This window comes from Notolabrus celidotus, chromosome 7, assembly GCF_009762535.1.
Source record: "Notolabrus celidotus isolate fNotCel1 chromosome 7, fNotCel1.pri, whole genome shotgun sequence".
NCBI lineage: Eukaryota > Metazoa > Chordata > Actinopteri > Labriformes > Labridae > Notolabrus > Notolabrus celidotus.
In genome coordinates, this window is record NC_048278.1 from 32,824,239 (window position 1) to 32,843,721 (window position 19,483).

General features: G+C 41.5%; 2 protein-coding genes and 1 long non-coding RNA gene across 5 annotated transcripts; 2 read left to right on the forward strand and 1 right to left on the reverse strand.

Annotated features, from left to right (window-relative positions):
• Positions 1-423: 423 nt before the first annotated feature.
• Positions 424-1,299, reverse strand: LOC117815761 (voltage-dependent T-type calcium channel subunit alpha-1I-like). The gene is made up of 3 exons (XM_034687664.1): positions 1,011-1,299; positions 693-851; positions 424-532 (listed from the first exon to the last, which is right to left on the reverse strand). Exons 1-3 carry the CDS (start codon positions 1,011-1,013, stop codon positions 458-460), a joined length of 237 nt encoding a protein of 78 aa, XP_034543555.1. The 5' UTR covers positions 1,014-1,299; the 3' UTR covers positions 424-457.
• Positions 1,300-2,301: 1,002 nt separating this feature from the next.
• LOC117815762 lies at positions 2,302-4,473 on the forward strand. 2 transcript variants are annotated; one of them, XR_004631846.1, is made up of 5 exons: positions 2,302-2,588; positions 3,367-3,481; positions 3,587-3,668; positions 4,059-4,192; positions 4,403-4,473. It is a non-coding gene; the product is annotated as an uncharacterized LOC117815762 (long non-coding RNA). The 2 variants fall into 2 exon arrangements; XR_004631845.1 differs by lacking the exons at positions 4,059-4,192; positions 4,403-4,473 and adding an exon at positions 3,764-3,813.
• Positions 4,474-6,155: 1,682 nt separating this feature from the next.
• LOC117815744 (voltage-dependent T-type calcium channel subunit alpha-1H-like) lies at positions 6,156-15,162 on the forward strand. 2 transcript variants are annotated; one of them, XM_034687637.1, is made up of 12 exons: positions 6,156-6,352; positions 6,724-6,818; positions 9,858-10,052; positions 10,367-10,460; positions 10,666-10,790; positions 11,165-11,253; positions 11,392-11,551; positions 11,735-12,035; positions 14,195-14,287; positions 14,553-14,719; positions 14,919-14,954; positions 15,044-15,162. In XM_034687637.1, exons 3-12 carry the CDS (start codon positions 9,865-9,867, stop codon positions 15,054-15,056), a joined length of 1,266 nt encoding a protein of 421 aa, XP_034543528.1. In that variant the 5' UTR covers positions 6,156-6,352; positions 6,724-6,818; positions 9,858-9,864; the 3' UTR covers positions 15,057-15,162. The 2 variants fall into 2 exon arrangements, with proteins under 2 accessions (XP_034543528.1, XP_034543529.1); XM_034687638.1 differs by lacking the exon at positions 6,156-6,352 and having other exon boundaries at positions 6,612-6,818.
• Positions 15,163-19,483: the final 4,321 nt, after the last annotated feature.

Below are 19,483 nucleotides of genomic sequence, written 5' to 3' on the forward strand. Positions count from 1 at the left end.
GGAAATAGAGCTCTATTCCAACAAACCCAGTCTGTTTTGTGGTCTTTCTCTAAACTTGACACCAACTAGGGGTAAACTAAGTTTAAACTGCTAAATGTAAACATTCTTGATATGTCAAAAAAGTATTATTTCCTCAATAATGTGTGTGTGATGCGTGAATAGTTGTCTGACTTCTGCCCGAAGTCAGCTCCCTGTGACCCCGAACAGGATAAGTGGTCAAGATAATGGATGGATTGAACTTCCTTTAGTTTTGTTCAGTCAGCATGATTAATTAGTGTTATTGTACCATTCAAAATGCAGTTGGACCCAAACATTGCAAAGAAGTAATGGTAATGTCAATACTTAATGTTCACTCAACATATTTACAATTAGTTGTTTCAACAAAACGGTCTCTGGTTAAATGAAAGCATTTTCTTTGAGTGTACTCCTCTGTAGAACGCTTCCTCTCCAGTCAGACTCATCTGTCTGGCTGTGACTGGTCTGGTCCGACATTCTCTTCTGCCAAAACCAAGTCGCGGGCGTTTTCCTCCTCCTGGGGGAAAATACAAGTTGGTAGAATTTCTCTGAAATGCCAAAATATCATTGCTACATTTCTATGCCATTCCTGACTCGCAACATCAACGGGGGCGAAAGAACACTGGCTCTACTGGATGTCTGGATGTCTGAGTTTGTTTGTTTTTTACAGCTGCTACCTGCTTGCTGTCCTCCAGAGCCTGCGTGATGGCTGCCACCACCAAGTTTATCAGCACAAACTGGGCCATAACCACGAAGCTGGAGAAGTAGATAGGAGCGACCCAGTGCAGGTAGCTGGGGCAGCCATGTCTACCCGGAGGACACTCCCTCAATGTGTCCTTAAAAGACAAAGAGCAAGTACACAGGTACGCCTATGCTGTAGGTTACATTAGCACACAGAAAGCAGACAATGTTTCCTCTTGTTACATTCCTGTACACTGGAAGTCTACATGTTTGGTTTTGGAATACCATTTGTGTATGCATGTGTGACTTCATACCATCAGAATAAGACTCCAGTTGTCTGCAGTGCACACTCTGTAGAGCGTGAGCAGGGCCGCCCCAAAGTTCCTGAAGTTGGTATACTGATTTAAACCCAGGCACCGAAAGTCCTCTGTGCACTCTGATTAACACAGAAGGAAACAAAGAAAGTCTTTGAGATGTTCTGAGTTACAAGATAGTTCATCCCCATGCTGAAATGTGTGAACCACATATTAAGTTCAGCACTGCTGTGCTGGTGCAGTATTTCTCCCAGTTGAAGTCCATGATATTTTTCTAAATTAAAAGGCTAAGCTGAAATGACTCATGTAAACTTTAGGCCCGTTTTGTTAAAGACCTCTTTACTGTAGGTAAACAGTTAGGGGAGCGTGTGCATTTAGGCACCGGAAGTACTTCAGGGTACAATGGTTTGTAGAGCTACCTCCAAAAGTTTCATTTTTGACCTTAACAAACTCACTTAAAGGTGCAGTTGGTAGGAATGGGGTAAAAAAGGTTTTTTTTTTTCTGCTGGGTTTGGAAAAAAGTCATAACACCCATCGATACTCATCAGTTAGTGAAGTCATTTCAGATTATGGCCAAATCTCTGTGTTTTTCAATGCCTTTGTATCAAGCAATGTTATTATTCCCCTTTGTTCCCGTTATCACCAACCAATCAGAGCTACTCTTCGACCCTCTGTCCTGATTGGTCGAGTGGCGGCCCCTACTAGGTTGTCCTGATTGGCTGGGAAGCCGGCACTACTTCCTCATAGCAAGCATCCAACAAGCATGAGAAGTGGGGGAAATCTGGTGGGGTGGGGTAGTGTTGACATTCGAAATCTCTCTCCAAGCTGATGTTTATATCACAACTACCAACAGCAGCTTTAAACTAGCGGTAAATGACTTCCAGCTCCGTGTGAAATCAGTGAGTGGACAGGAGACATTAGACAGTGGACAGAATTCTGTGGAACTTGAGTTTACTGTGGAGTATCTATACTGACAAACCAGACATTTTAAACAGTTAAAGGTGACATATCACGCTTTTTTCATCAATATATATTGGTCTAAGAGGTCCCCAAAACATGTCTTTAAAGGGGCTATGATGACTTTTTAAGTGATCTTGCAATAGTCTCACCTTTATATATGTTCCTGCTCTTAATCCACGTTATAAAATGAGATTATCAGCTCTAAAAAAGGTCATTTCTAAATGCTATTTCAAAAATCCCTGTCCGACCCGACCATTTCCCGCGCAAAACAATGGAACGATATACGGCAGTACCCGCGTGTCCCCTTGTTTACACTACGCCGACCGCTGAGTTTAGCAGAGAGAAGCAGAGAGACGTGAGCAGAGTGAGAGAGAAGCAACAAGTGACCGCTGGTCTTTTCCTTGAAGAAATCAATTTATTTGAATTATTTTGAAGTTATGGTGGAAACTGGAGCTGGACTGGTAAACAGAGAAAGGACAGAAGAGCAAAAGAAAGCAAACAGGAGAGTGACAGAGCCCAGTCTGAAGCACTTCAGGATAGCTTCTCAGAGATGGAGAGAACTAAAGGAGTTAAAATGACTGAAAACAGATGCTGGGTGGATCCTCTTCCTTGAAACGGGTATGTAATGCTTCATTTCTGTTGTTAATCACAATGTAATATTTTATTGCACTATAATAATCGTCTGTATGTAGGTCAAATCGCGTTAGCCACACGGCTAGCTCGTTAGCATTAGCTGCATGTATTGAGCAAAGCTAGCACCTATAAGCTGTCTGTGATGCAGATATAACACAGTAATCTGTGATAATGTGAACTATAGCCATACAGTCTATGATTACAGCCCACATGCTGCAGGTATAACACAGTAGTCTGTGATAATGTGCATTAAACCCCACATGCTGCAGGTATAACACAGTAGTCTGTGATAATGTGCATTAAAGCTCACATGCTGCAGGTATAACACAGTAGTCTGTGATAAAGTGCATTAAAGCCCACATGCTGCAGGTATAACACAGTAGTCTGTGATAAAGTGCATTAAAGCCCACATGCTGCAGGTATAACACAGTAGTCTGTGTGCTCTGCGTGGTGAGGGTTGAGTTATTGCATACTGTGTTCTCAAAGTTGCATGTAGTTACACAGTGATAAAACACAAGGATCCCCTAATGTTAGCTCTGAAAGTCAGAGGGGTAGAAGTCATGTTGACCACCCTCCAGCTTTTTGTCTGCTAGTTATCTTCACTCATTACTCTGCCTCAGTGTGAACAAGACCCTGAAATGCTATTATACATAACCACAGGCTAACTAAACATTATCACTTAGATGTCAGTAAGTATTATTCAGTATTCTCCCAGGATTTTATTGAACAATACATTATGTGTTTCACTGTGATGTCTCCTCAGATAATGTGGCATCGTGTCCTCCTCCATGTCAGAGACCAGCACCGCTGCTCTTTTGGAAGCTGTGACCACGGGCCACTTGATGAGAGCAGCAGAGATAAGCCATGGATGGTGTGAGGTGAGTTGTCAGACTATATGATCATGTTTTAGATCTCTACACTGAAGTCTCTAATACTGAGCTGATGAGTTAATCCTACAATGTTCTTCATTATGTTTTACACAGGCTCTCCATCACATCAGGCTTGTGCATCCATCATCCCTGATAAACGCTGACTGAAGGATGTGGAGAAGTTTACCAACTTTCAGTAAGACAAACGCATTTCAAGACAAAATTATGAATTGATGAATCTTACTAAAATAGATGAGGGCAATGACTGATGAACTGTCTGTCCCTATACAGCACAGCACAACACCTGACCTGAAATCCTTTCAGAACCACATCCTCTTGTATGCTGCAAAATGCTTTTCATTCATAAACACACAACATTACTCAAATATTTGCTATTTACCTGAGTGGAATTTTAAAAACATGGGAGGAAAAAATCATTCACTGACGTTGAATTATAAATTCTGTATTGTGACGGGAACAAAAGCTACTACAATAAGACGACCAAAACATGGAGCATCTACAGTGAAGAAGCCATAAGACTGCAGAGCTGTAGTCTCCCATGTAACTTTACATCCCTCATTTTCAGAGAGAAATCCTTGGAAGATGGTTGAAATCTGGGAAGAGACTTCCCAAAACAAGAACACTAAGACCTGATGACCAAAGGGGACTTGGACAGAACTAGCACAAGACCGCATCCAATGCAGATAAATGTGTACACATGTAAGCATATTTTTCTTGCATCACTTACATGACAAACAAGAATAAATATTATATATCTCATATCTGCAGCATAGTCTGAATATTGATAAAGCAGCATGGCTGATCATAAAAGATTTAACTTTTAGAGTAAAATGTGACACATGTAGTCACTCTAAGCTTCCCTTTGTTCCTCTTCTAACCATCACTATATCTTCTCTTTCACTCTTACAGAACCTGCCTGTATGAAAAGTGTTAAGTTGTATCATCATACACCGTGTAACAGATATGTGAATAATGTGAAGAACTCTAAATATTGTATATTGAAAATAAAACACAAGACTGTTTAAAGAAAACGAACTGTATTTGCATTCACTTGGCTCAAAGTAAAATATTAGATTTAGATAGCAATTTGCATTGTCAATATAACTATAAATTACTTGGTATTATAGAAGCAAGTCAGTGTGTTTTATTGAGGTGTAAGAAGTAGATATGACCTGCTTGTTTAACCTTTCTTGCTTTTATACAATTGATATTAGTCTGCAGAGTATAAACCCAGTGCAGTGGCCCTGAGTGTCTGGATATTTGTCTCTAATTCTTCACACAGTGCTTCTATGGATCCCCACTCTGTTGCCCTCACCTAAAATCCATGCTGCCACAACACATGCTGTCTGTATGCTGTTTATCTGTATTGTCTTTGTTCCACGCCTGGCTCCAGGTCTTCATCAGCAGCAAAGCTGTCGTTCCATGCAGCACAGGCCTGATGCAGAAGCTCTCCCCTTCCTCTGTCCACTGCTGAAAGCTCAGGTTCAGTCCAGCTGGAGGAGGAGTGTGTTGTCCCCTCTGTTTCAGTGCTGAGGTCCTGCTTTGAGATGGTGTGTGAAATAAATGCAGATACATGTTAGCTAATTCAGTTTTTGAAATGAAAGTAAATGTTATTAAAAAATAATGCTAATGGCTGTAAAATTGAACATCTGCATATAATACAAATTGATCTGTCCAGAGGAGGTGTATGAAGATACTCTCAAAGAAACAATGATTATTATTTCAAACTTACTTTAGTAGTTATTTACTTTGGCCTGTGATGATAAGGTGCCGACATAGATAATAACATATACATACGACTAAGGTCTAACAATGATATGCTATGAGCTATGAGCTAAAGCGTCTTCTGTCAAGCATCGTTACAGACAGCAGCTAAACCATCAGTGTTAAATACGTTGGAGATTTCCCTAATGTGCATATTCTGTGACTCTCTGCAGGAGAGAGAGACCGTGCCACTGCCTGTGTGTGTGTGTGTGTGTGTGTGTGTGTGTGTGAGTGTGACTTTGCCCTGTGCCCCTCTCTATAGGTATGTTTAGATGTTTAAGCAGTTATTTTGGTGTTGTATATATTATGAAAGGACTGCAGAGGTATTTGAGATAAACCTGAATAAAGAAGTATGTATTTTATATTGTTCATTTGTTATACTGATTTATTTTAATACCTGTAAAAAAAATGTGGTGCAGCTCCTGTCATGGAGAGAGAGAGACCGTGCCACTGCCTCTGTGTGTGTGTGTGTGTGTGTGTGTGTGTGTGTGTGTGTGACACTTTGCCCTGTGCCCCTCTCTATAGCTCCTGTCATGAGAATAAAAGCAAAGATCAAGACTTCTGAGTGACTTCCTTCCTGCTGACAAGCAACTATCTTGAGTCCGCTACACCTGCAATCTGGCTTTTATTTTTATTTGTATTAATATTATTTATTTATTTATTTATTTATTTTAATTATCTAACAAAAATGTTTTGATAGTTTTATATGATTCTGTCTGTCTGTCTGTCTGTCTGTCTGTCAGAGACACTGCATTTGTGACTGCAAAAGCTACTACAACAGAGGTTGCTTCTGATATGGACACTGAACCTGAAACAAAAGCAAACGTGATGAAAAAGAAAATGAATGTAGTCCAGACCCATTGACTTTTCCAGTAACGGTGGCATCGGGCGAGCAAAGCTTTTCAAAGTTGGAACTAATCAAAAACTATTTGGGCACCTCCAAGTCACAGGAAAGACTGTGTGGGCTTGCCCTGCTATCAGTTGAAAAGGTCATTGTATCCAAATTGGATTATGGAGATCTTCTTGCTGAGTTTGCGGCCAAGAAGGCAAGGAAAGTGACTCTAACATGATCAGTGTCTGCGCAATTTACGCATGGTGAGTCCATCTCATTTGTTAGAGTTACAGTGCAGAAAACATTGAGTTGTGTATAGTTGTAATGAAGATGAACGTATATTATACTTGTTTAAAATGTCAAGATGCCGAAAATAAAGTGACTGAGCTGACTCTTTGCACAGTTGATGTTTTCCCCTTTGAAATAAATATCAAACAGTAATATCTGTCTGATATATATATGCGTATGATAATGCTGTATGATTCTACTTGATAAAAACCTCATGCAGAGGGATAATGCGTGCAGTACAACTAGAAGCTGTGTGACTATTATTCATGCGTGCGCATCCATGTCAAAGAGCAGGGCCTCGCATTTCAAATGCGCACACATAAACAGACATGCTTTCAAACAACAGTTTGCGCCTTGCCAGTCCTTGAGGACCTGACACGTCCCCTTAAGAGCGGCTTACCGGCAAACTAAGAAGTAACGCAGGATTGAGTTTTTATACCGGTGAGTACTTATTATGCTTATTATGCCTTTTTTCATGAATCTTGCTTAACACTGTGTAGGTTCGTATTTATTTGATGTTTGAAAAGTCGTTTTTATTAGCAAAGACTGTCTGGCTAACTCGAGTGACTCTTTGGATGCCTAGCCACATGGACATTCTGCTGTTATTTTGGGGGTGAAGTTAGCTAGCTATCGAACGTTAATGAATCTAAAAATATCATCAAAGGTTGTTGGAGTGGTAATGTATTGTATTGCATGCATTGTATTGTATCAATGAGGAGCATCATGGTTTATGAGGACAACACGTTAACAAATTGTCCAAAGAAAGCAGCCCAAGTTAAACAGTGGAAATATCAGTTGTTAGTTTCTGGTTTGGTTAGCTTATTCTACACGTGACAGGAGACAACGTTTAACTCTTCAACATTGAGTCTTTGAGTGGTTCACCTATTTTTAAAATACCAAACTACATGTTTGAAATGATCCCCCTATTCAATCCATTTTTAAAAATCCATACATTTCTGGGTTGGATTGATTCTCGATGCCTTAGCAATGTTATTAAAAGCCATGTCGATAAAGCACATTTGAATTTGGGAAACTAGAAATGTTGAATTTCCTTGCAGCAAATGTGTTGAAATGCTGAAGCTGAAGGCTGACTCGGGGAGTCCACAGGATGCGTGTGCGCCGCGTTACGGCTGCGACACGGCTCTGCTCCGTCCCGGGGCTTTCGCCCTGGTCCATAGGATGCGTGTTTGGAGCGGCGCGCACTCCGGAGCAGGAAACTCAAGATCCCTCGAGAACTCCAAAACGCGCGAGAACAACACAGTATAAACTTTTCCTCGTCCATGGTGTCGGATATCTTTTGAGACTGACGTCTGGCCCGATGCCACAGGTTATGACGTAATGCTGAAGAAGTGGTGAAATTTACGATCTTGTGTTTGCACATGGTGTTTATTTTGAAAGTGAGCGGATGTTGCATACGATCCTCGTGCCTGACTTCCGGGATAGTTCGATCATTTCTGTGTCGATTGACGCGTGCTGGGCGCGGGGAGCGGCGAAAACAGACTCCCCGCGTATCTCTGGCAGAGCGGCGCGGCGGAACGCTCCAGAGACGGAGCTGAGACGCGCCGCAGCACGCCCTGTGGACTCTAGAGCATTGACTTGAATGGGAACCTATTTCCTGCGACGTGCGCGGCGCAGCCGTAACGTAACGCGACGCATCCTGTGGATCTTGGGCTTTACTCGGGGAGTCCACAGGATGCGTGTGCGCCGCGTTACGGCTGCGACACGGCTCTGCTCCGTCCCGGGGCTTTCGCCCTGGTCCATAGGATGCGTGTTTGGAGCGGCGCGCACTCCGGAGCAGGAAACTCAAGATCCCTCAAGAACTCCAAAACGCGCGAGAACAACACAGTATAAACTTTTCCTCGTCCATGGTTTCGGATATCTTTTGAGACTGACGTCTGGCCCGATGCCACAGGTTATGACGTAATGTTGAAGAAGTGGTGAAATTTACGATCTTGTGTTTGCACATGGTGTTTATTTTGAAAGTGAGCGGATGTTGCATACGATCCTCGTGCCTGACTTCCGGGATAGTTCGATCATTTCTGTGTCGATTGACGCGTGCTGGGCGCGGGGAGCGGCGAAAATAGACTCCCCGCGTATCTCTGGCAGAGCGGCGCGGCGGAGCGCTCCAGAGACGGAGCTTAGACGCGCCGCAGCGCGCCCTGTGGACTCTAGAGCATTGACTTGAATGGGAACCTATTTGCTGCGACGTGCGCGGCGCAGCCGTAACGTAACGCGACGCATCCTGTGGATCTTGGGCTTGAGAGCTGTGAAACACTGCAGAACATGTGGAAATGTGAAGGGAAAGCTGAAAATCAGAGCCCAAAAAAAGCTGTGAAATAGAACAACAGACAGACATTTGTACCTGTGAAATGTGAAGAACTGAATGATAACAACAAAAAGTGAATCATGGGTAAATAGTGAACAGTTTAAAATGTGAATGGAGTCTAGACGTGAAAGTATGAAGCTTTAAGCTGTTGAAGTTGAATGAGTTTGTGTGGATTTGCAGATTTGTGAATGAAATAAAAGCTCAAAAAGATGTGGTTGAAAATGCTGAAATAGCGTGAACATATCTTTCAAAGTTCAAAGTTGAAAGTCTTATTTATGTTTACAAACCACTGAAAGCAGCAGCAGCCACAGTGATCAGAACTCATAGCATAACACAGTAACTGCTGTTAGAATCCTGGCTTTCACACAGTTGATTTCCATTGGATTTCAGGGGAAAAACTGTCTCAAACTGCAGAACTGTCAAAACCATAAAAGCTATTAGAAAAGTGAACACACTGTGAGCATCCCAAGACATTGTAGATCTGTCAATGTGAGTTTCATATGTGTAGTGGCAAAAATGTGACCAGGGCAGCGGGTTAAAGAAGGGGTTGCAAATGGTACTCAGCAAAGGATAACATTGAAGTGAATCAGGCCAAAGATCGATTTGGTCCAACATTTGGCCATATAGTGTCTACAAAGGGAACAATCTTTCGCTTAGATAGCCCTTTGACAGAAGCAGAAGAAGACAGGGAGTGTTAGGATGCCTTATTTGAGTATGTGAAGTGAAATTTGTGGATATTATGCTCTAAACTGCTGAAGATGAAGAAGTTTAAGTGGATTTGAAGATTCCGGCCATTTGTAAAGTTGAATATTTAAAGCAATGATAGGGCGTAGAGATGTGAAAAGTCGAAGCCTGAATGATGTGAAGGAGCTGAATAGTTTAAGAGTTGAACAGTGAAAATCCTAATTAATCCAACATGTTTTACTCATGTTATTCAAAGCGGTGTAGTCCAGTTATGATTTACATTTGGAACGTCTTCATTAACCGTGAGCTAACGCACCTCTTTCTCTTCACTGTTACTTTTTCTCATCAGCCAGAACACAGCTCATGTTAAACAGTGACTAACATGAAAGTATAGCAAGCTCAAGTGTTTGTAGCACCTGTCAACACCCTCTTTATCTGCTTCTGAACTTTCTTAACTCCTCCTTTTAAAGTTAAAGAATGAAGAAATCTGAGGCAAGAGAAGAGGGGAGGCCCCCGGAGGTGGTCCTCAATATACAAGAACAAGAAGCTTCCACTGATGAGCAGCAGCAGCAGCAGCCCTACCCAGCCCTGGCTCCTGTCGTTTTTCGCTGCCTTGAACAGACCTCAAAACTTCGAAGGTGGTGTCTCCAAATGGCCCATAGCACATATCCTTTCTTTCTACCGGGAGTCTATCTGTGTCCAACATGTGGTGACACCAAGCATGAGGAACAACAACAGTATAGGCAGCTTGAAAGCTTCACTTTATATCAAACAATGTGTATTCATCTGTGTTCATATGACAGTCCTAAGGAAAATAAGAAGCCTGTAGACTTTCCCCAAAGAAAAAATGTAGCACTTCAGCTATTTGAAGTCCCATGAGGTGCCTCTTGCATGAAACATTTCATCTTCTGTTGTCTAAGAGTTATAAGAAGGATTTTATTCAGTCTCTGTCTGAATTGAACTTAACATATTCCTCCACTTGGTTGGAGTACTTGTCCATACTGATGGTCCTGTTTAGCTGTGTGATTCTGTGCATGAACAAACCCTATGAAGAGCAACGCACCTACCTGAAGGTTAGTGTTACCTCTACCCTGTCATCAGTGCAATGCAGCAATAACATGAACAATTTCTAAGGAAGTCATTTGGAAAAGTTGGTTAGTCACTGAAGTTACAGTGAAGCCAAATAACTGTACATTAATTACTAATGTCTGCAAAAGCTTCTTTTTTTTTTACTGCATTTTAAACTTTGAACTCTTTCTCCCTAATATGTACGCTCAGATTTTGGATTCTGTTGTCTTTGCATTCTTCATCGTGGAAATGGTCATCAAGATGCTGGCCCTGGGGGTTGTTGGCTATTTTGGCAACAACTGGAACACGTTGGATTTCCTCATCAACTTTGGAGAGTGAGTATCTCACAGCGCCTCTCTCTTGTTCTTATAGATGGCTCTATTTAGTCTTTCATCTGCAGGTAGACGAGACAACAATTTGCAATAGAAATCATATTAAGCTTCTCAGACGCTCCAGAGTTAAAAACAACTTATACAGTCATTTAAGAACAAACACAGCTGGGCTCTTTGTTTTAAACTTGATAAGAAAAAACATGAAGACAACTTTTGTCTGACTTTTTGACAATATTTTAAAAAAGGCGTTTCACAGTAAGACTTTTTCACCATCAGTCTCTAATGTCTTTGTATTTAGTCTTACAACATTTTACAATTTTAATTTAGTCCATGATGAAAATGAAGATCTTTTCCCTTACCTCATGCTCTTCCTTCAGAGTGTTGGACTTCATCCTGGCACGCTTCAGCCTCCGCTGGAAAGTTTTCCAAGCTTTCCGGCCGATGCGAATGTTTGACAGAATACAAAGTAAGTCAATATCTGATTATTTGAAAGACAAGCACCCTTGGGGGTCTCCGAACTCTGATGGTTTTCATTCTGGACACCCAGTCATGTTTTTTTTTCTCCAATCAATTTTGAATCACATCTTTTGTTTGTTTTCTGCAGTTCTGCGAGTCCTGGTAATAGTGCTCATAGACACCCTGCCTATGCTTGGTCATGTTCTCCTCATCAAAATCCTGGTCATTTTCATCTTCTCCGTTGTGGGAATACAGATGTGGGCGGGTCATCTACACAACCGCTGCTTTCTGGGAGAAGACATTCCTACGTAAGGAAAAATCTTGATCAGGTTTACATTTTATCAGTTCTCCCTGAGTAAGAATTAGTTAAAAATGGCCTCCAGAAACAGAAACACAGAATATACTCACATTGTAATGTTATCTTAAAGCTAATTCATGATGTCTATAGCATATCTCTTAAACTGTCCTTCAACTTTTTAATATTTTTATAGAACGTACAACGTTTCCCTGAGACCATACTATATTTCAAGTTGGTCAGAGTACTCCTTCATCTGTTCGCCTGACAACGAGGATGGGATGCAGCGCTGCAGTCATGTCCCACCTTACAGTGTGGACGGACAAATCTGCACATTGGATGCTCCCCGTCACCACCACACTTCCACTGCAAATGACTCCAGTGGCTGTATCAACTGGAACCAGTACTACAATGTCTGTCGGGCAGAGGGCAACAACCCTCGCAAGGGAGTCATCTGTTTTGACAACATTGGCTGTGCTTTGATAACCACAGCCCAGGTGAGAATGGCTTTTTATGTTTATCAAATATTAAAGTGGACATGGAGGAAAGCAGATGGGTGGCAAGGAGCTAAAAAAATATGAAGGAGAGGCTCCATTTTTGCAGTGGATGTGTCCTTGCACAGTCTGTTTTTTTACAAAGCCCCTTAATACCTGACAACCTCTTCAAACGCCACTCCCCATCTCGCCGCCTCAGATCCTCAGATCCTAATCCCCTACCCCCCCATCATCAAGACCGAGCACCGCACCTTGGGGGACAGAGCCTTTGCTGACTTTATTTTTACATTTTCACATTTTATTTTTTAACAAAAACAGTAGTATTGCCAACAACTGGCATTAAACAAGTGGTCACGACTTTAAACAAATTACACAAGACAAAAAAAAGCAAAAATATATAGGATATATCAAGTTATTGTGCACAAATATATACTGTGTATATATATATATATATATATATATGTATACATACAGAAACAAAAAAATAAAACAATCTTAAAAAACAAACACACTTCAGCTGTAAGGTACAACAGGGTACATAAATGACTTGCATTAGATTTAAAGGAGATCAAGAAAACACAGGTCAGTTGGGAAACAGGGAAATGTACATTTCCCCACATGATCAGGTCTAAATACCACCTCACAGACATATGTGGCTTTAAGTTGCTGGGAATGACAGTTTCTCAACACATTCAATAAATGGCATCCACGTCCGGTTACATCTTCTAAGTGAACATAAATCTTTACTTTTCTATTTGAAGGCACATCATGACTTCTTTAATCCACTGTATGAAGGAGGAAGGACCAGAAGCTTTCTATCTAACAAGGATTAACCTCCATGCTATCAGTGATGTAAAAGCAATTACATTAGAATGGTAGGAAGTTATAATAATAATAATAATAATAATAATAATAATAATAATAATAAATTTTATTTGGAGGCGCCTTTCAAGTCACCCAAGGTCACCTTACAGGGAATAAAAATAGAAAACATTCATCATTAAAACATCATTAAAACAAACAGACTAAATAATAACATCAAATAAAAACGAGTGAAGTGCAGAGAGTCCAGTTAGATAAGATAATAAGCTCATTTGAAAAGGTGGGTTTTGACCTGGGATTTGAATGATGTGATGGAGTCTGACTGTCTTATGTGTGGGGGGAGGGAGTTCCAGAGTCTGGGTGCTGAGCAGCTGAAGGCTCGGGCACCCATGGTACTGAGGCGTGACGGTGGAATGGTTAGTAGTCCAGCAGAGGTTGAGCGGAGGGAGAGGGAGGGAGTGTGTTCATGAAGGAGGTCGTGGAGATAAGTGGGGGCCAGGTTTTGGAGAGCTTTATAGGTGAGGAGAAAGTTTTTGTAGTTATACCCTGCCTGTTTGCTGGAACACCAAACAATACTATAAAAAGTTCAGGGTATATTGTTCTCTCAAAAGATATATCAATATACTTTAAATCTAGAGGTCCAAAAGTTGCTCAATGTGTGGCATGACCAGAACATGTGGCTAAATGTCCCAGGAGATTGTTTGCTTCTAGGACGGTTTTTTGTATTTTATTTATCTTTAAAAAGCACTATATAAGTCCTATCACTTATTAATTATTATTATTATTATGGTATGACAACGTTTTGAGAACTCAACTACCCGGACACTGTGTGTGCCATGACATTAAAAGCATGCATGTGTCAGAGATCTACTGTCTGGTTCTTAGTGGGTTTCTGGAGAGGTTTTGTTGCTGGTGATCTGGTGATCATCCTGTCTATGTTTGAAATATCATCAGAGAGTAATAGGTGTCAAGCTTTCTACTAGCCATAGATTATTTGATGAGGATTTGAACCGAGAGCTTTTATCATTTTATTAAATTAATTAGTTTTGGGGTGCTGGTGGCTGAGCGGTCTAAGTGACCCTAGTACAGAGGCCATAGTCCTTGTCGCAAAGGTCGCCGGTTCGACTCCCGGCCACGACCATTTCCTGCATGTCTTCCCACACTCTCTACCCCCCCACGTTCCCTTGAACTTAAAACGAATAATAATAATAATAAATTGAATATACTATCATTTCATATATCTCTTGTCTCTCTTTCTTTCTCTCTCTCTCTCTCTCTCTCTCTCTCTCTCTCTCTCTCTCTCTCTCTCTCTCTCTCTCTCTCTCTCTCTCTGTCCCCAGTTGTTCACACTGGAAGGTTGGACAGAGATCATGTTCTATGTGGCGGATGCCCATTCCATCTGGAGTCTTCCCATCTTCATCGTTGCCACCATTGTAAGTGGTCACTTGTTGTAGTTTCTGTTTAATTAATAATGTCTGCCTTCATGTGCCCCTGAGCCTGAGTACAGTCTCAAAACAATGATCTTCAGTATGAACAGATCGTGGTTGTGTCTGACCTAATAGTCCTGAGAGCTGCTTCTAAACTGGGTTCCAGGTTTAAGTGAAATTGAAGTGAATGTGTTGAATTTGTCTCCCGTGTTGAGTTTCCCAAGTTTTCTGAGGATTTGCTCTAAATAGCAACACTTCACTCTCTGACCAGATTGGCGCTCTCATCATGATGAACATGTGCGCAGTCGTCATCGCCACCAAGTTCTCTGAGGGCATGGAGAGAAAGACAGAGGAGCCACAGGTTGGCGCTGTTAGCACAGCAGCACTGTTTCACAAGCTCATGGGTCACATGCGGAGGATCTTCTGTGGAGACAACAGGTCAGTGACTGTATATGATCAGTTCTTAAAGCAACACCGTAAACATTTGCCTGTGTTAATGTTCGAGTAAGGCTTTGAAAATATCATCCAAGAATTCTCTGTCAGAACATAGTTCTAAACACAACAGAAAACAGAGTGAAAGGACTCTGTCTCAATCTACCTCCAGTTATTCATTCATGTTTTCTTTTTTAACTCACAGAAATACCAGCAGGGTAATGGCAGGAGTAATGCCTTGGTGAGACTATTGTAAAACATTCTGTTACTGTAAACAGCATTGTTGCCTCACTAACAAGGGGTCACATCACTGACTCCCCTTTCTTACAGGGTCAGGTTTTGACACCCTGCAAGAGAATCCTGAAAAGGACTGTCGAGAGTACTCCGTTTCAAGGCCTCATCATGCTTGCTGTGGTCCTCAGTACTGTTTCCTTGGTCATAGAGCACCACGAGCAGGTGAGGAGCAAAGTGTTGTAGTCTGCTTACTCATCGTCCGTTCTGGGATTCTATAGAAGTCAGAGGGGTAGGGTGAGTGATGAGAGTAAAGCTAAAATGGTTCTGACTGACTGTTCAGAGCTGCCTCCGTCTTTGTCTTGAGAATTCAGGAAACTTTTCCGATTTTTTTTCTGAGGAATTTGGACTCTGAGGTGTTCAGTAGGGAGAGAGACCTTTCAAAATCTGTCCTCCTTCATCATAAATACCATGTCATCTTTGTCTGTCAACAGCCCAAGATGTTGACACGTGTATTAAAGATCAGTAACACCGTCTGCACCATCATATTCCTCGTGGAGATGATCCTAAAGTTGCTGGCTCTCAAGTGGGAGTACTTCAAGGACCAAAAGAACGTCTTCGACTTTTTCATCGTTACCGTCAGGTGATATACTGAATCATTCTTCTGGCCTGCTAACATGATTGAATACATTCATGTATATTCATGAATATTGGCAGAGGTTTACTGTCCATTCCAAATACTAAAATGAAAACAAAAGGGGACAGAGGGGTCCGACGCTCTGGAACCATCTGCCCCAGGAGATCAAGTCTGCTGAGTGAGTGAGCTCTTTTAAAGCTGGGGTTGGTAATCAGATTTAGATACACTTTTTGTCATACTGGTTAAAATGATCTTTATGTCCTGATGGCAATCAATACATAATGTGTTCCTAAAAAAGAGTGAAAAAAAATCAGCTATCTACAGCCGGAGTAAACCTGGGAAAACACCAACCAATCACCGTGTTTTGGCTCCCCAAATTTTAAACCAATCAAATCCCGTCCTGCCGTTCTGCCCTCCTCCTGCTCGTACATTTCCCCGGCGTGCACTCCTCCGAGTCCCCGTCTCCTGCCTCTACTTCCCCTGACTCTATTTACTGCCCCTCTCGCTCGTCCTCGGGCCTGTCCCCTCTGACCTGATGAGGTGCTTTGCTCAGGACTGTAGTCCGGATCAGAGTCTAAAAAGCTCTCACAAACAAGCAGAATAATTAATGACGTTCAGTAAGTCCTACAGAAAATATATATTTATCGTAGCGTCCGTCCGGACGCTGTAGGGATGACGAGCCGATACGTGAACACGCTGATCTTTAATAACCGGTCACTGTCGGCCGTGATCACGCCAACCAACAAAACAACAATCAATGTTTGAATGAATGAAGAACTTCTCCTCTTGTCTCTCCTCTCTCCTGCTCACACACTCTACACCTCTCCTGATGCCTTCACTGACCGTCAACACTGTAGGAATTAAGAGCATCTACACTGAACACGTTTAACAAACAGTAGAGCTTTTCTCCTGATATCGTGTCACCAGTACAACTGGATAATGCTAGCATGACAGTTGTGAGTGCTAACAGCAGCCATGTTTGTTTGTGTTTTTAACTTTCACTATGATAATGTTATTGTGAGGACCGGTTTTGAATCAGGCGCTCGTGCATGTGAGCGGGGGGGGCGTCGTTTTGGAGGAGCTCCGAGGGAGGAGGGGAGGGGTTAGACGGAGTCATGAGGAAAAGCTACATTCAAATTCATACTGGTTTTCCGAGACTGCCAACCCCAGCTTTAAATCCCTTCTTAAAACATACTTTTATCACAGAGCCTGACTTTATTTTATTTTAACCATCTTAAGAAATATCTTTTAAAAGAATTGTATTCCTTTAGAGTTATTTTAGGGGAATTTTACGTCTTTTAAAATATGTTTTATTTCTTTGTCTTGACTTGTGTGTTTTTATGATCTGCCTGTTTTATTTTGCTGCCCATGTAAAGCACTTTGTAACCTGGTTTTGAAAGGTGCTCTACAAATGAAATTATTATTATTATTATTGTAAAAACAAGACAGAGTTCTCTAGTATTATAGGGTTTGCTAGAGATTTTTGTCTCAGATAACTGTATGCAGGGGCGATTCTAGGATCGGATGTTTTGTACATTTTAATGTAATTTCATTCCCACATTTGTGAAAGAAAAGTACAACACTTTTTGGGAAAGTCTGTGACTAAACCATCAAATCTGATGAAGGTTATTTAAATGCTGAGCCACAGCAAAAGAGAAATGGATTGGAATAATAAAAGAAACATAAGGTAACCCTAATTTCTGAGGAAAGACAACTCATTTTGAAACAGCAGCTCCTCAACATATACATAAACAGTATGTATGTTTCTGGAGTAAACCAGCCCCCTATAGTGAGTACCAAAAATACCAAAAAATGACATTGGAGTTATTTTTTGGACTTTCATTTGAAATGCAATGCACAACATGTAAAACATGGAGCTGCTGTATTTTTGTTGTTCAAATATTAAGTTTCAGCCAAGTACTGTATGCTTTTTAAACGTTTCTAGCTTAAAAATGACATACAGTAAAAAAAAAATTAAAAAAAAAATCTCAAATTTTAGGGGTGCTGGGATTCAATTTAGAGGTGCTTCAGCACCCCCAAAAATGGGCTACAAACGCCTATGACTGTATGTATCCACCAGCAGTACAAGTGCTCAGATTTCTCACTGAAGTAGAAGTAGCAGTAGTGGTGAGGGGAAACACACCTAGATGGAAAGATGCACCTGCAGCGGAGGCAAAGTAGCACACTTTTAATTTATTCATTTGATCAGCAGTCAGTAAAATAAAACACAGATACAGATAATCAGCCAAATACTGGATATCAGCTCCCGATAACAGACCAGGTTGATAATCTGTCGACCCCTAATGCAAACTACACCAAAAGAAAGACATCATTATATGTACACTGCATCTTAGCTAGTTGGTGGAGGGATAGAAGTGTTACGTCTGTGTCTCTCTCTTTGTTGTCATCCATGGCACATAACAACTGTTTGTCAGTTTGTTTTATTTGCTTCTTTGTTTCTTTGTTTTGTTTTTTTTAAGTTTGTTGGAGGTTATTGGCGAAGCTGAAGGCAAACTATCATTGGTTCTGCAGTCAATGCGTCTGCTGCGGTTTGTGAAGCTTCTTGACTTCCTGCCTCACCTGAAGAGACAGCTGCTGGTGCTCAAGAAGACACTTGAGGAGGCAGCTGGGCTCTGAATTTTTCTGCTGTCGTTCACCGTAATCTTTAGGCATGTACACATCAAAAGAAAACCCACATCACTACATCCATGTTTGTTTGTTTGAAGACAGTTAAACACCAAACGCTTCTGTCACAAGGTGCCTATGTTTCAATAAGTCTGATTGTTTGTTCTTGTCTCTCTGCAGTATACTTGGTATGGTCCTGTTTGGTGATAAATTTCAGTTCGAGACGAAACATGGAGACATGCGCAATGCCCGAAAAAACCAGCCTCCGCTGGTCCATGGTTACTGTGTTTGAGGTTAGATTTTTTTCTTTCTTACATGATCGTGAATGTGTGCCAACGTCCGTAGACTGTATAATAAAGTGGATGCCACAGCCTAAATATTTGGAGTTCCCCCAACTGATTGGCTGCAGTATAGTTCATAAACCCCTCCTCCTTGATGTTAACAGATGGAACATAGGTCAAACAATAAAATACAGTACACGTGAATGGATGAATGGCAACTGAACAAACAGTTACATTAAAGTCATTAAACTCTCTAAATATGTCAGCGCCAATTAAGGCTGGGTTTTGGCTCCATGTCTCACAATGGGAGGAGCATGGAGGCATGGTTTCAATACCAATATACCATAAGTGATGTGTCTAATTTAATATCTCTCTCTCTCTCTCTCTCTCTCTCTCTCTCTCTCTCTCTCTCTCTCTCTCTGTCTCTCTCAAATTCAGGTTTTCACCGGGGACGGCTGGAATCTGGTGCTTTACCACGCCATTGCTGCAACATCCTCATGGGCCATGCTTTACTTTGCTGTGCTCATCGTGCTGGGGAACCTTGTTCTTCTCAATGTTCTTGTGGGCATTGTGATTCTGACCTTTCAGAACATTTCCAATCCAAACGACGGTTCCCCTGAGAGTGACCCAACACACATTGACCACAACAACAGAGACAATGTAAGTGTCTTAAGGTGTTGTTTTTGTACAACCACACCTGCTTTCCTACACTTCACCATATTTCCTGTTGTTCCAGGGCCACCCCAGCACTGGTTCTGGCTCTAAGCCCAGCAGATCCTTTGTGACCGACCCCGCCCCTGCACTGCCAGACATCACTGAGGACAATGTAAGATCCCAGAAGTGATGGCTTTAAAAGTCTGATTTTATGCTTAAATGAAAGTTAATCCTTGATGCAGATTTTGCAAAGTTGAACACCCAATAATGTTTTTCTGCTTCACTACACATCTCAGTGTTACTGTCCTTTAAGTATGAAGTCAATCTCTTGGATTAACACAG

Coding starts and splice junctions, on each gene's coding strand:
- LOC117815761 (XM_034687664.1), bottom strand. Junction 533..692: donor CTCTGGAGGACAGCAAGCAG/GTAGCAGCTGTA, acceptor ATTTTCCCCCAG/GAGGAGGAAAACGCCCGCGA.
- LOC117815744 (XM_034687637.1), top strand. CDS start 9,865: ATGAAGAAATCTGAGGCAAGAGAAGAGGGGAGGCCCCCGGAGGTGGTC. Junction 11,254..11,391: donor AATGTTTGACAGAATACAAA/GTAAGTCAATAT, acceptor TGTTTTCTGCAG/TTCTGCGAGTCCTGGTAATA. Junction 14,720..14,918: donor ATCTTCTGTGGAGACAACAG/GTCAGTGACTGT, acceptor TTTAACTCACAG/AAATACCAGCAGGGTAATGG.